At 42.3% G+C, this 15,172-nt stretch overlaps 1 protein-coding gene across 1 annotated transcript in view; it reads left to right on the top strand.

Moving 5' to 3' along the window:
• poc1b (POC1 centriolar protein B) overlaps nucleotides 1–15,172 on the top strand; it is a 92,893-nt gene that overhangs the window by 72,685 nt on the left and 5,036 nt on the right. Inside the window, exon 11 of the mRNA XM_034084848.2 lies at nucleotides 12,401–12,539. Coding sequence (XP_033940739.1) covers nucleotides 12,401–12,539 — 139 coding nt within the window. The remainder of the gene's footprint in view (nucleotides 1–12,400; nucleotides 12,540–15,172) is intronic.

Genomic DNA, 15,172 nt, shown 5'->3' with positions numbered 1-15,172 from the left:
GAAGAGACCAAGGGGTAGACCTAGGACCAGGCGGAGGGATATCTCTTCGCTGGCCTGGGAGCGCCTTGGGATCCCCCAGTCAGAGCTGGTTGATGTCGCCAGGGAAAAGGAAGTTTGGGGCTCTCTGCTGGAACTGCTAACCCCGCGACCCGACCACGGATAAGCGGGAGAAGATGGATGGATGGATGGAGCACTGGAGAGTTTAGCACACACCACACAATCTTACAGGGAACAAGGAAAAGTGAACTGGTGTATATATCCAAGGAACTATTTTATTGTCTCACTCGACATGCCGGCACCAGCGCAGCTTCTTGCATTCATTGTTGTTGATGTTTTAAGCCCCTTCCACTATGCCCGTGCACTTCTAACCAGATATCATCTAGATCAGGGGTGTCAAACTCAAGGCCCGGGGGCCAAATCCGGCCCGCGACTTCATTTTCTGTGGCCCCACAAGAGCTTGCAAAGAATATAATATGTTCCTTATACGGTTACATGCTACTTTACAGAAGCATGTTGCCCATAAACTAAATGTTCCACAATGCATCTCAAATTTGACTTTTTTCTCAGAATTAGATTTTTTTTCTTCAAAATGTAACTTTTTTTTTCAAAATGTCACTTTTTCTTGTTTTTCCAGAATGTGGCTTTTCTTTTAAAATCATATTGTGACATTCTCACTGAAGAGTCTTGCAATTATTTGCCCTAGACTTCTGCTTTCAGACGTAGTTAATTATGAAGTTATTATTACCCTATCAGATAACAATCCAATGCAGAGGCAATCATGTAATATAATACATTATTTATATATATTAAATATTTATATATGTATTTTAACATAGTCTTAAAGTTACAACCGGCCCTTTGAGTGCAGCCATTATGCTGATGTGGCCCGAGATGAAATTCAGTTTGACGCCCCTGATCTAGATATAACCCAAAGGAGCTGTGAGAATGCATTTGTCCAAGTCAATTGCTCCTCGAAACTGATTCACAGAGAGTGTGTTTGATAAAAACACAAATAAATCAAATATCCAAGGGTGAAGAAGAAGTTACATTTTCCTGAAAACGCAAAGTGTTTTGAGAATTTCTATCGGTAGCTGTTGAACAGCATTTGGCACCAATGTACAACACGGCTCTGTGACCCGCCGTGATCCATGTCATGGCGTACCTGCTGCGAGTTCTGCTGAGGCGCCACCTCTCGCACAAACCAAGCAGAGGATCTATTTTTATTAGCGCTTCTGAAAGGTGTGAAAGGGCAACTCTGGACGGTGTGCGGACATCATTTTCCAGACATATTCCGCAATTAAAATGAGAAACGTCTTTGGAGTGTCCCAGACTTCAAGGGGTTTGCCTCTTTGTGTCTGTGCAGTACGAAGGGTAGGGCCCTAACCCTAACTATCGAGGGAGGATTTGTGCAGAGTGACTCCAGCTGGGTGAGTTGTGTTAGGGGGTGCGCTGCTAGTTGTTGAGTGTATAATTGTTTGTGTGTGTGTACAGCCAATAAGTGTAGTGCCTTTAATCTGTGCTCCAAATCCGTGTGTGTGTGTCCAGAGGGCAAGCATTTGGGAGCATGTGCAAGTGTGTGTTGCTCTGTAAAAATAGAAAAGTGAAACCAGGACGAGGGGTCAGGGCCGGCTAATGCCGCCTTTGATTTTAAATAAGGATTTCCTCCCTCCGTGGAGCCTGCTTTATTAACGACATTACGTGGCATCCTTTGACCAATTTCAGTACCACAGCCACCGTCTGATACTTGGTGAAGTTATTAGATTGGTAATCACGAGATTTAGACGGATACAAGATGGGGGAAACCAAACGCCCAAATTCCTCATCCAGCGTCTCCTAGGTTGACCTTTTTCCTTCGCTGGAAACGTTCCTTCGCCGAAAGCTTTCCAAACTGATACTTGGATTTTTTGCATACATTGCAAAGGATTTGAAATGCCACCTCTTGTTAATGTTTTAGTAGTTTTGTTTTTTATTAAATATCCCCCATTGTTTTTGTTCAAGACATTAACTAAGACGACGAGTATGCGATCAATGAAACTGAATACATACTGTACTGGCTTCGGAAAAATGTTCAACACAGAAGTATGTGTTTCGTCATGATTTTATTGAATTTCTTGCTGAAAGAGATTCCTAAAAGTAAGTTTAATCCATTTCAAATTAAAGTGTATTAAAAGTCTGGATACTCACCGAAGCCTATGAAATGAAAATACATGTTACTTTTAAACTGGTTCTTGGCCAGTATGCTCCCCAATAGAAAGTTAGTAGTGACTGAGCAGTGCCTAAAACTAGTATTTCATATCACTACGTTTTTTAAAACTACATCTACCAACTGTTGTGTTACTGCGCACGACTCCTCCCATACGTGGTGGTTATCATGTGTGATCACTTAGCCCAGCTGCACCATATCAACCTTGAAGAGCTCTTGTTGTAGCTTGATTTCATTCATAATCCTCCATTGATATACATTAATTATTCATCAGGCAGTCACTCTGTCACCTTAAGAAGTGCTTATGGTTTCTGTCGCATTACGGCGTAAACACAGCCAGTGTTTCATACTGAACGTCACGAGGCTCCAGAGCCCATCTGCGTCCTCTACAGTGGACACATCACCCTGCTGATTCATGTTTACAATTTAGATCGGATCCATTTAGTGTGATCTCTAAAGTAACCGTGGCCTATAGAGCCACATACTTATTTCCCACAGTTAAATGCAAATCCATTTTTATCTTTTATATCATGTACATTTCTGGATTTTCTTTTCAATCGATAGATGGATAGATATACTGTATAGGTGGATGGATGGATGGATAGATGGATAGATAGATGGATAGATAGGTGGATGGATGGATGGATGGATGGATGGATGGATGGATGGATGGATAGATGGATAGATAGGTGGATGGATGGATGGATAGATAGGTGGATGGATGGATGGATGGATGGATAGATAGGTGGATGGATGGATGGATGGATGGATAGATGGATGGATAGATGGATAGATAGATATATAGATGGATAGATGGATAGATAGATGGATAGATGGATGGATGGATGGATGGATGGATAGATGGATAGATAGGTGGATGGATGGATGGATAGGTGGATGGATGGCTCGCTCGGTGGCTGGCTCGCTCGGTGGCTGGCTGGCTGGCTGGCTCGCTCGGTGGCTGGCTGGCTGCTGGGGCTGGCTGGCTCGCTCTGTCGCTGGCTCGCTCGGTGGCTGGCTGGCTGGTGGCTGGCTGGCTGGTTGCTGGCTCGCTCGGTGGCCTGGCTCGCTCGCTGGCTGGCTCGCTGGCTCGCTCGGGTGGATGATGGATGGATGGATATGGATGGATAGATAGGTCGATGGATAGATAGGTGTGGATGGATGGATAGATAGATAGATAGGTGGATGGATGGATGGATAGATAGATGGATAGGTGGATGGATGGATGGATGGATGGATGATAGATGGTGGATGGATGGATAGAAATATATGAAGGCAATTTTCAAGATGTTCTACCCTCTAGCTCTAGTTAATGTTAAAATCCGAAGAAAACCTCTAAAACAAGGTCTGAACAATGTTTAATATCTCTAAAAGTAAGAATCAGATTTAAAAGTTGTTTTACACGAATAATGAAAGTATGAATGAACAGTTAGCAGTTGAAGTCGCATGAAGATTTGTTGAAGTCTGAAGATTTCCGACCGAGCGGAACGTTTTGATGTTTCAACGGAGATTCTGCGATGTTTAATGCGGGAGGAGAAGAGGGCCTAAATAAGTCGGCGGAATAGTAAACTTTTCGTGCGTAGAATAACAGTAAACTATATACATGTGGAAATACAAATGTCCAGTAACAAATATAATGCAGGATATTATTGTGCAAGAAATGGATTATTCAATATTAAATTGAATACAAATGTAAAACGTAATGATATTCTTACTCTCATTGTTAAAATAAATCTACCATTAACATATTAAATATATGGACTGTTCGTTTCTTTGTAAGTGGGCAGACTTACTAAATCTGCATGATACTTATTTCCTCCACTGTATGCTCATGACATGTTGCATAATGTTGAACATCAGCAGTAAGTATATATTTGTATATACTAGTTTCATTTCCAAATGATATTGGCATCTTACAGAATGATTATTTGTGTAAAGGTCAAACAATAAGCACGAGGGTTTTTTCCCCAAAGATGAGTACGTGGCTTCAGGTCGAGGCGCAACATCCGAGAGGCCCTTCAATTAGGATCAAACAGCTTTTCCATGTACGGGTCACAGTGTCTGAGGTTTCCTGCCAGAGCTAATTCTGCCGCTCGTGCTAATCATGCTTTTGATCAGACATCTGGGATTTCATTTGGACCTGTCTATTCTCGAGGATCCTTTTGATCGTAAACATCATTAGCTGGTGACAGGCCCATGTTGGGTCCCTCTGCCGCTGTCATGTGACGTTAGCAACAGTTTAAGCGAGGATTTGTGTGAATGTTAGTTTTCTCGTGGCTTCTTGTATGGCAACCCCCTGTATGGATGTGTGTGGATGTTAGTTTCCTCGTGGCTTCTTGCATGGCAACCCCCTGTATGGATGTGTGTGGATGTTAGTTTTCTTGTATGGCAACCCCCTGTATGGATGTGTGTGGATGTTAGTTTTCTCGTGGCTTCTCGTATGGCAACCCCCTGTATGGATGTGTGTGGATGTTAGTTTCCTCGTGGCTTCTCGTATGGCAACCCCCTGTATGGATGTGTGTGGATGTTAGTTTTCTTGCATGGCAACCCCCTGTATGGATGTGTGTGGATGTTAGTTTTCTCGTGGCTTCTCGTATGGCAACCCCCTGTATGGATGTGTGTGGATGTTAGTTTTCTTGTATGGCAACCCCCTGTATGGATGTGTGTGGATGTTAGTTTCCTCGTGGCTTCTCGTATGGCAACCCCCTGTATGGATGTGTGTGGATGTTAGTTTCCTCGTGGCTTCTTGCATGGCAACCCCCTGTATGGATGTGTGTGGATGTTAGTTTTCTCGTGGCTTCTCGTATGGCAACCCCCTGTATGGATGTGTGTGGATGTTAGTTTCCTCGTGGCTTCTCGTATGGCAACCCCCTGTATGGATGTGTGTGGATGTTAGTTTTCTTGCATGGCAACCCCCTGTATGGATGTGTGTGGATGTTAGTTTTCTCGTGGCTTCTCGTATGGCAACCCCCTGTATGGATGTGTGTGGATGTTAGTTTTCTTGTATGGCAACCCCCTGTATGGATGTGTGTGGATGTTAGTTTTCTCGTGGCTTCTCGTATGGCAACCCCCTGTATGGATGTGTGTGGATGTTAGTTTCCTCGTGGCTTCTTGCATGGCAACCCCCTGTATGGATGTGTGTGGATGTTAGTTTTCTCGTGGCTTCTTGTATGGCAACCCCCTGTATGGATGTGTGTGGATGTTAGTTTTCTCGTGGCTTCTTGTATGGCAACCCCCTGTATGGATGTGTGTGAATGTTAGTTTTCTCGTGGCTTCTTGTATGGCAACCCCCTGTATGGATGTGTGTGGATGTTAGTTTCCTCGTGGCTTCTTGCATGGCAACCCCCTGTATGGATGTGTGTGGATGTTAGTTTTCTTGTATGGCAACCCCCTGTATGGATGTGTGTGGATGTTAGTTTCCTCGTGGCTTCTTGCATGGCAACCCCCTGTATGGATGCGTGTGGATGTTAGTTTTCTCGTGGCTTCTTGTATGGCAACCCCCTGTATGGATGTGTGTGGATGTTAGTTTTCTCGTGGCTTCTTGCATGGCAACCCCCTGTATGGATGTGTGTGGATGTTAGTTTTCTCGTGGCTTCTTGTATGGCAACCCCCTGTATGGATGTGTGTGGATGTTAGTTTTCTCGTGGCTTCTTGTATGGCAACCCCCTGTATGGATGTGTGTGGATGTTAGTTTTCTCGTGGTTTCTTGTATGGCAACCCCCTGTATGGATGTGTGTGGATGTTAGTTTTCTTGTATGGCAACCCCCTGTATGGATGTGTGTGGATGTTAGTTTTCTCGTGGCTTCTTGTATGGCAACCCCCTGTATAGATGTGTGTGGATGTTAGTTTTCTTGTATGGCAACCCCCTGTATGGATGTGTGTGAATGTTAGTTTCCTCGTGGCTTCTTGTATGGCAACCCCCTGTATGGATGTGTGTGGATGTTAGTTTTCTCGTGGCTTCTTGTATGGCAACCCCCTGTATGGATGTGTGTGGATGTTAGTTTTCTCGTGGCTTCTTGTATGGCAACCCCCTGTATGGATGTGTGTGAATGTTAGTTTTCTTGTATGGCAACCCCCTGTATGGATGTGTGTGGATGTTAGTTTTCTCGTGGCTTCTTGTATGGCAACCCCCTGTATGGATGTGTGTGAATGTTAGTTTTCTTGTATGGCAACCCCCTGTATGGATGTGTGTGAATGTTAGTTTTCTTGTATGGCAACCCCCTGTATGGATGTGTGTGAATGGGTAATACTTGCTTGGTTATGTAAAAGATTAGCCTTAGAGAGTCGCTATATTGAAAGGGGGGGACAGAGGAGATTCAAATTGAAAGGTTTTATTGTCATATGCACAGAAGCTACAGTGTGTAGAAATGGCAATGAAAATCTTCTGACCTGAGCTCCTCCAACGATGCAATATATATAATAAAATACAAATCAAAAATAGTGCAAGAAGTCTATATACATGTAAATAGAATATGATGTATCCAAGAACAGAATATTACAGTAAATACTGTACATTAAGAAAGAGGATAGGCGTAATGGGACCACAGGGCGGATTTGAACCGGAGTCCAACGCAGCAGGGACGGAAGGTTTCACCGATGTTGCACAATAGTCCTTCGCTCCAAAGTCCACGGAGACACAACTGGGACATCGTTGCCTCGCTATCGTCACCCTGACTGCCCCCTTATTATCACACTCTACCACCACCCACACATCCCCATCGCACTAACCCCCCAGCTGGCAGCACGCCGTCAGCATGAACCTGACATGAACCTGAAAGCAAGCAGAATAGGGCGATGCGTCCTTCTCAGTGTGTTGCTGTAATCACATGCTTCCTTAGAATACTCAATGCCATACAAAGGGGCTTTATTGCCACCACCACATTTTAAACGTTGCCAAAGCATCCGGTGTTTTAACGGAACACAAACAAAGAGGAAACACTACATGTCATAGATTATTTCTTTGTGGTAACAATGCTTATTGGCAATACATCTTATACCGCTGGAAAGCCTGTTTTCTTACGTGTGTGTGTGTGTGTGTGTGTGTGTGTGTGTGTGTGTGTGTGTGTGTGTGTGTGTGTGTGTGTGTGTGTGTGTGTGTGTGTGTGTGTGTGTGTGTGTGTGTGTGTGTGTGTGTGGTGTGTGTGTGTGTGTGTGTGTGTGTGTGTGTGTGTGTGTGTGTGTGTGTGTGTGTGTGTGTGTGTGTGTGTGTGTGTGTGTGTGTGTGTGTGTGTGTGTGTGGACACTTCAGCCGGGTTACCCTGCCTATTAAATGTTTGATTGCACCCAAACTTCCTGTCGAGATGGAGGTCTGCATCTGCCGAGATTAAATGAGCTCAGCAGATGTTTGCCAGATGTGGAAAGTGGTAAGGGGGAGGGGGGAGAGGAGAGGGGGGGGGGGGGAAGAACATAGAGTAATGGGCAGAGATAGCGGGAGGGACTCCAGCCACACACTGACAGCTTTGTTCACCTCCACTCAGGAGTTAAGAGAAACTCTCCCTCCTCCTTTCTCCACACACACACACACACACACACACACACACACACACACCACACACACACACACACACACACACACACACACACACACACACACACACACACACACACACACACCACACACACCACACACACACCACACACACACACACACACACACACACACACACACACACCACACACACACAGACAGTCCTTCCTCTCCGGCCTCCCTCCTCGCTCTCTTTGAAGTGAGGACAGTGTGCAGGAAGCGAGCCTGAATCGATTGCTCCATGCATTAGAGCAGGAATGTGTGACTCCCTCCTCCTCCTCCTCCTCTTCCTCATCCTCCTCCTCTCCCTGCCTCCTCCTCCACCCTCCTGACACATCCCTCATTTGTTTCCCCACTTCTGTTCCGCTTTGTGCTCAAAAACACCACCTTTTATGCAAGACCTTACTATGATTTTAGGCAAAAGCCCAACACTTCTCACTTGTTTATGATTCTAGACACTGATCTGAGCGCAGCTGTTCAAGGGGTCATCGTTTTTGGTGTGTGTGTGTGTGTGTGTGTGTGATGCTAGGAACATTTTAAAATAATGACTTAATTAATCAATCAATCAATTAGTTGACAGAGAATAACCCTGTAATCTTTCTTTCTTTAATCATTGAGTCACTTATCTAGCAAAAGGATTTGTTCATTTCAAACGATGTGATGAAGTATGTTGTACTCTTATTTTTAGAAAATTGTCCAATTATGTTGTTGTGGTTCAGGAAACTAGTAATTTCAATACATCACCTTTAGCCCTGGGTAATCATTGTCTGACATTAAGAGCCACAATTATGCAATTAATGATAAACAGATGAATGAATCCTTGGTGGTCTGTTTCTGAAAAGGGAAGAGTCCTTTCCTGCTGATGTTCAGGTGTATATCAGTATGTAGTGTCTCTACTTTAAAGAGTCCTCTCCTGCTGATGTTCAGGTGTATATCAGTATGTAGTGTATCTACTTTAAAGAGTCCTCTCCTGCTGATGTTCAGGTGTATATCAGTATGTAGTGTCTCTACTTTAAAGAGTCCTCTCCTGCTGATGTTCAGGTGTATATCAGTTTGTAGTGTCTCTACTTTAAAGAGTCCTCTCCTGCTGATGTTCAGGTGTATATCAGTATGTAGTGTCTCTACTTTAAAGAGTCCCCTCCTGCTGATGTTCAGGTGTATATCAGTATGTAGTGTGTCTACTTTAAAGAGTCCTCTCCTGCTGATGTCCAGGTGTATATCAGTATGTAGTGTCTCTACTTTAAAGAGTCCTTTCCTGCTGATGTTCAGGTGTATATCAGTATGTAGTGTCTCTACTTTAAAGAGTCCTCTCCTGCTGATGTTCAGGTGTATATCAGTATGTAGTGTCTCTACTTTAAAGAGTCCTCTCCTGCTGATGTTCAGGTGTATATCAGTATGTAGTGTCTCTACTTTAAAGAGTCCTCTCCTGCTGATGTTCAGGTGTATATCAGTATGTAGTGTCTCTACTTTAAAGAGTCCTCTCCTGCTGATGTTCAGGTGTATATCAGTATGTAGTGTCTCTACTTTAAAGAGTCCTCTCCTGCTGATGTTCAGGTGTATATCAGTATGTAGTGTCTCTACTTTAAAGAGTCCTCTCCTGCTGATGTTCAGGTGTATATCAGTATGTAGTGTCTCTACTTTAAAGAGTCCTCTCCTGCTGATGTTCAGGTGTATATCAGTATGTAGTGTCTCTACTTTAAAGAGTCCCCTCCTGCTGATGTTCAGGTGTATATCAGTATGTAGTGTCTCTACTTTAAAGAGTCCCCTCCTGCTGATGTTCAGGTGTATATCAGTATGTAGTGTCTCTACTTTAAAGAGTCCTCTCCTGCTGATGTTCAGGTGTATATCAGTATGTAGTGTCTCTACTTTAAAGAGTCCTCTCCTGCTGATGTTCAGGTGTATATCAGTATGTAGTGTCTCTACTTTAAAGAGTCCTCTCCTGCTGATGTTCAGGTGTATATCAGTATGTAGTGTCTCTACTTTAAAGAGTCCTCTCCTGCTGATGTTCAGGTGTATATCAGTATGTAGTGTCTCTACTTTAAGAGTCCTCTCCTGCTGATGTTCAGGTGTATATCAGTATGTAGTGTCTCTACTTTAAAGAGTCCTCTCCTGCTGATGTTCAGGTGTATATCAGTATGTAGTGTCTCTACTTTAAAGAGTCCTCTCCTGCTGATGTTCAGGTGTATATCAGTATGTAGTGTCTCTACTTTAAAGAGTCCCCTCCTGCTGATGTTCAGGTGTATATCGGTATGTAGTGTCTCTACTTTAAAGAGTCCTCTCCTGCTGATGTTCAGGTGTATATCGGTATGTAGTGTCTCTACTTTAAAGAGTCCTCTCCTGCTGATGTTCAGGTGTATATCAGTATGTAGTGTCTCTACTTTAAAGAGTCCTCTCCTGCTGATGTTCAGGTGTATATCAGTATGTAGTGTCTCTACTTTAAAGAGTCCTCTCCTGCTGATGTTCAGGTGTATATCAGTATGTAGTGTCTCTACTTTAAAGAGTCCTCTCCTGCTGATGTTCAGGTGTATATCAGTATGTAGTGTCTCTACTTTAAAGAGTCCCCTCCTGCTGATGTTCAGGTGTATATCAGTATGTAGTGTCTCTACTTTAAAGAGTCCTCTCCTGCTGATGTTCAGGTGTATATCGGTATGTAGTGTCTCTACTTTAAAGAGTCCTCTCCTGCTGATGTTCAGGTGTATATCAGTATGTAGTGTCCTCTACTTTAAAGAGTCCTCTCCTGCTGATGTTCAGGTGTATATCAGTATGTAGTGTCTCTACTTTAAAGAGTCCTCTCCTGCTGATGTTCAGGTGTATATCAGTATGTAGTGTCTCTACTTTAAAGAGTCCCCTCCTGCTGATGTTCAGGTGTATATCAGTATGTAGTGTCTCTACTTTAAAGAGTCCTCTCCTGCTGATGTTCAGGTGTATATCGGTATGTAGTGTCTCTACTTTAAAGAGTCCTCTCCTGCTGATGTTCAGGTGTATATCAGTATGTAGTGTCTCTACTTTAAAGAGTCCTCTCCTGCTGATGTTCAGGTGTATATCAGTATGTAGTGTCTCTACTTTAAAGAGTCCTCTCCTGCTGATGTTCAGGTGTATATCAGTATGTAGTGTCTCCATTCTTTAATGTTCAAAAAGCTCTTTATTTTCTCATGTGCTGCAGCACCTATTTTCACCCTCTGTCTGAAACCAGAGCCCAGTCTGCTCTGATTGGTTAGCTGCCGGCTCTGTTGTGATTGGTCAACTGCTTAGATATGTCCCGCCCCTTAGCCTATCACTTACTACATGTTTGAGTGCTAGGGGGATGTACATTTGCGATTTTAGCCTTTGCAGACCATTTACATGCACAATAACGTATATAAAACACTTCAGGAAAGGGACACCCCCTAAAAGCATAACACGGCCTCTTTAATTCTCAGGCTCTCACAACAATGCAATGAACAAAACTATTTAAAAAAGAAATGAAATAGATGAATTATTCTTTGCTTTAACTTGTCATACTAATCGAAAGCTCTCCGTCAAAGTTGCAGCAGAAGTCTCATGACTCGTAGCTGCTGGTTTGAATCACAGGATGTTGTTGAAGGTGTCCTTGCGCAACAGCACTCCTCTCCGCAGCCACCAGTAAAATGTGCCTCTCCTGTGAAGCTTCTGTTGTGCATGTGTGAAAGCATTTCAACGTGAAGTCATGCTCAGTTGTCTCTGCCAGGATAAATGAGGAAAATGTGTCCCTGGTTACACAGAACATAATGTTCTCTCTCTCTCTTTGTTCGTGCTTTGCTTTGCTCACGAAAACGGAAATCATTTTGTCACGACCGCTCCCATTAAAAGTAAAGGTTACATTTATTTAAAAGTACATCCTTAGAGTGCTAATAAACCAACTTGGTTAGTCAGTCGGGTGCAGAGTCTGTGGCTAAGTCAGTAATCCAGCCGTGAGTCATCCTCCTGCTTCAGTCGAGTTACAACACGCTGAAGGAAGCATGGTGGTTAAACCTGCACGGCATTAAGTGTCATCAACTCCCATTAGCAAGTCTAATGCATTCTCTGATCCCTGTACACTTCAGACGGGGCCTTAAAGCACGCTCATCATGTAGTGTCATGTCATGTCATAGTCATGTTGTGTTTTATTAGTGATGAGACTCAGATCTGAAATGTATCTCCATCCATCATAGGGCGGTGGTGGCGAAGTCCATAGGGACTTGGCTTGGCAAGTGGAAGGTCACCAGTTCAAGTCCCGGCAAGACCAAGTGCTACCGAGGTGTCCCTGAGCAAGGCACCGTTCCCTACACTGCTCCCCGGGCGCCGTTCAAAATGGCAGCCCACTGCTCCGAACACTAGGATGGGTCAAATGCAGAGACAACATTTCCCCACGGGGATTATAAAGTATATCAAATCCAAAAAATCCAATAATGGATATTATATTATCGATATCCATCTACCTACCTACCTACCTACCTACCTACCTACCTACCTACCTACCTAACTAACTAATGATGATGATGATTTAGTGTGGGTTCTGCCGTACAAAGCATTTGATGAGAGAATCATTCATGGCAGAGCTGAGCACTAAAGAACGAAAACACCCTCACAAACACAAGACAATGCACAATGCCCTGAAGATCAATCGGCTGAACACCAGTCTTTCTCTCGGTCTCTCTCTCTTTCATCTCCAGCTCTTAAACGGTCGAACACACTTGACGCCCACGCAGGCCGCAGCCAACGGTCACCTCTCCAACGGTTTGTCGGCACGAAACGGAGCCAGTTCAGGAGTGGGAGGATGGACGGGAGACGAGAGCACCAGCAGGACAAAAAGTACACACATCCTTTCCTCAAGTAGAAGTACAGATACTCGTGTTTAAAAAATACTCTGGTGAAAGTAGAAGTACTGACTAAACTTCTTTACTCAAGTCAAAGTAAAGAAGCTTTGAAGTGTACTTCAGTAAAAAGTACCCATAACTAGCAGCTGCTTTAAAGAGTACCTGACCTCCCTTTATATTAATAGAACAATAATGTCATTGTTAGCTAATGAATGTTTCCACGGCAACATGACAACGTTTCCATTGGTCCCTCTTCTTTAGAGAAGACCAGGAAGTGATGGATACACGGATCGTGTTCCAACCAATAGGCACGCAGTGACTCTAAAGAATAATGACCACGCACCAACACACATTCAGACTAAAGGAACCAGCTGTTTGGGAAATGTGAGAAGTAGAAAGTACAGGTATTTGAGTTCAACATGTAAGAAGTAGAAAGTACAGGTATTTGGGTTCACATGTAAGAAGTAGAAAGTACAGGTATTTGTGTTCAACATGTGAGAAGTAGAAAGTACAGGTATTTGTGTTCAAAGTGTAAGAAGTAGAAAGTACAGGTATTTGAGTTCACATGTGAGAAGTAGAAAGTACGGTATTGAGTTCAACATGTAAGAAGTAGAAAGTACAGGTATTGGAAGTTCAACATGTAAGAAGTAGAAAGTAAGGTATTTGAGTTCAACATGTAAGAAGTAGAAAGTACAGGTATTTGGGTTCAACATGTAAGAAGTAGAAGTACAGGTATTTGAGTTCAACATGTAAGAAGTAGAAAAGTACAGGTATTTGAGTTCAACATGTAAGAGTAGAAAGTACAGGTACTGGGTTCAACATGTAAGAAGTGAGAAGTACAGGTATTTGTGTTCAACATGTAAGAAGTGAAAGTACAGGTATTTGAGTTCAACATTAAGAAGTAGAAAGTACAGGTATTGAGTTCAACATGTAGAAGTAGAAAGTAACAGGTATTTGAGTTCAACATGTAAGAAGTAGAAAGTACAGGTATTTGAGTTCAACATGTAAGAATAGAAAGTACAGGTATTTGTGTTCAACATGTAAGAAGTAGAAAGTACAGGTATTTGAGTTCACATGTACGAAGTAGAAAGTACAGGTATTTGAGTTCACATGTAAGAAGTAGAAAGTACAGGTATTTGAGTTCAACATGTAAGAAGTAGAAAGTACAGGTATTTGAGTTCAACATGTAAGAAGTAGAAAGTACAGGTATTTGAGTTCAACATGTAAGAAGTAGAAAGTACAGGTATTTGAGTTCAACATGTAAGAAGTAGAAAGTACAGGTACTTGGGTTCAACATGTAAGAAGTAGAAAGTACAGGTATTTGTGTTCAACATGTAAGAAGTAGAAAAAGTACAGGTATTTGAGTTCAACATGTAAGAAGTAGAAAGTACAGGTATTTGAGTTCAACATGTAAGAAGTAGAAAGTACAGGTATTTGAGTTCAACATGTAAGAAGTAGAAAGTACAGGTATTTGTGTTCAACATGTAAGAAGTAGAAAGTACAGGTATTTGAGTTCAACATGTAAGAAGTAGAAAGTACAGGTATTTGTGTTCAAAATGTGAGAAGGTAGAAAGTACAGGTATTGTGAGTTCAACATGTGAGAAGTAGAAAGTACAGGTATTTGAGTTCAACATGTAAGAAGTAGAAAGTACAGGTATTTGAGTTCAACATGTAAGAAGTAGAAAGTACAGGTATTTGAGTTCAACATGTAAGAAGTAGAAAGTACAGGTATTTGGGTTCAACATGTGAGAAGTAGAAAGTACAGGTATTTGGGTTCAACATGTGAGAAGTAGAAAGTACAGGTATTTGGGTTCAACATGTCAGAAGTAGAAAGTACAGGTATTTGTGTTCAACATGTAAGAAGTAGAAAGTACAGGTATTTGGGTTCAACATGTCAGAAGTAGAAAGTACAGGTATTTGGGTTCAACATGTAAGAAGTAGAAAGTACAGGTATTTGAGTTCAACATGTGAGAAGTAGAAAGTACAGGTATTTGTGTTCAACATGTAGAAGTAGAAAGTACAGGTATTTGGGTTCAACATGTAAGAAGTAGAAAGTACAGGTATTTGGGTTCAACATGTCAGAAGTAGAAAGTACAGGTATTTGGGTTCAACATGTAAGAAGTAGAAAGTACAGGTATTCGAGTTCAACATGTGAGAAGTAGAAAAGTAAGGTATTTGTGTTCAACATGTGAGAAGTAGAAAGTACAGGTATTTGTGTTCAACATGTAAGAAGTAGAAAGGTACAGGTATTTGTGTTCAACATGTAAGAAGTAGAAAGTACAGGTATTTGTGTTCACATGTAAGAAGTACAAAGTACAGGTATTTGTGTTCAACATAGAGAAGTAGAAAGTACAGGTATTTGTGTTCAACATGTAAGAAGTAGAAAGTACAGGTATTTGAGTTCAACATGTAAGAAGTAGAAAGTACAGGTAGTTGAGTTCAACATGTAAGAAGTAGAAAGTACAGGTATTTGAGTTCAACATGTAAGAAGTAGAAAGTACAGGTATTTGAGTTCAACATGTAAGAAGTAGAAAGTACAGGTATTTGAGTTCAACATGTAAGAAGTAGAAAGTACAGGTACTTGGGTTCAACATGTAAGAAGTAGAAAGTACAGGTATTTGTGTTCAC

This window comes from Pseudochaenichthys georgianus, chromosome 6 (genome assembly GCF_902827115.2).
Source record: "Pseudochaenichthys georgianus chromosome 6, fPseGeo1.2, whole genome shotgun sequence".
Taxonomy (NCBI): Eukaryota; Metazoa; Chordata; class Actinopteri; order Perciformes; family Channichthyidae; genus Pseudochaenichthys; species Pseudochaenichthys georgianus.
Note: the sequence above shows the minus strand (reverse complement) of the source record. Positions and strands in the feature narration are given on the sequence as shown.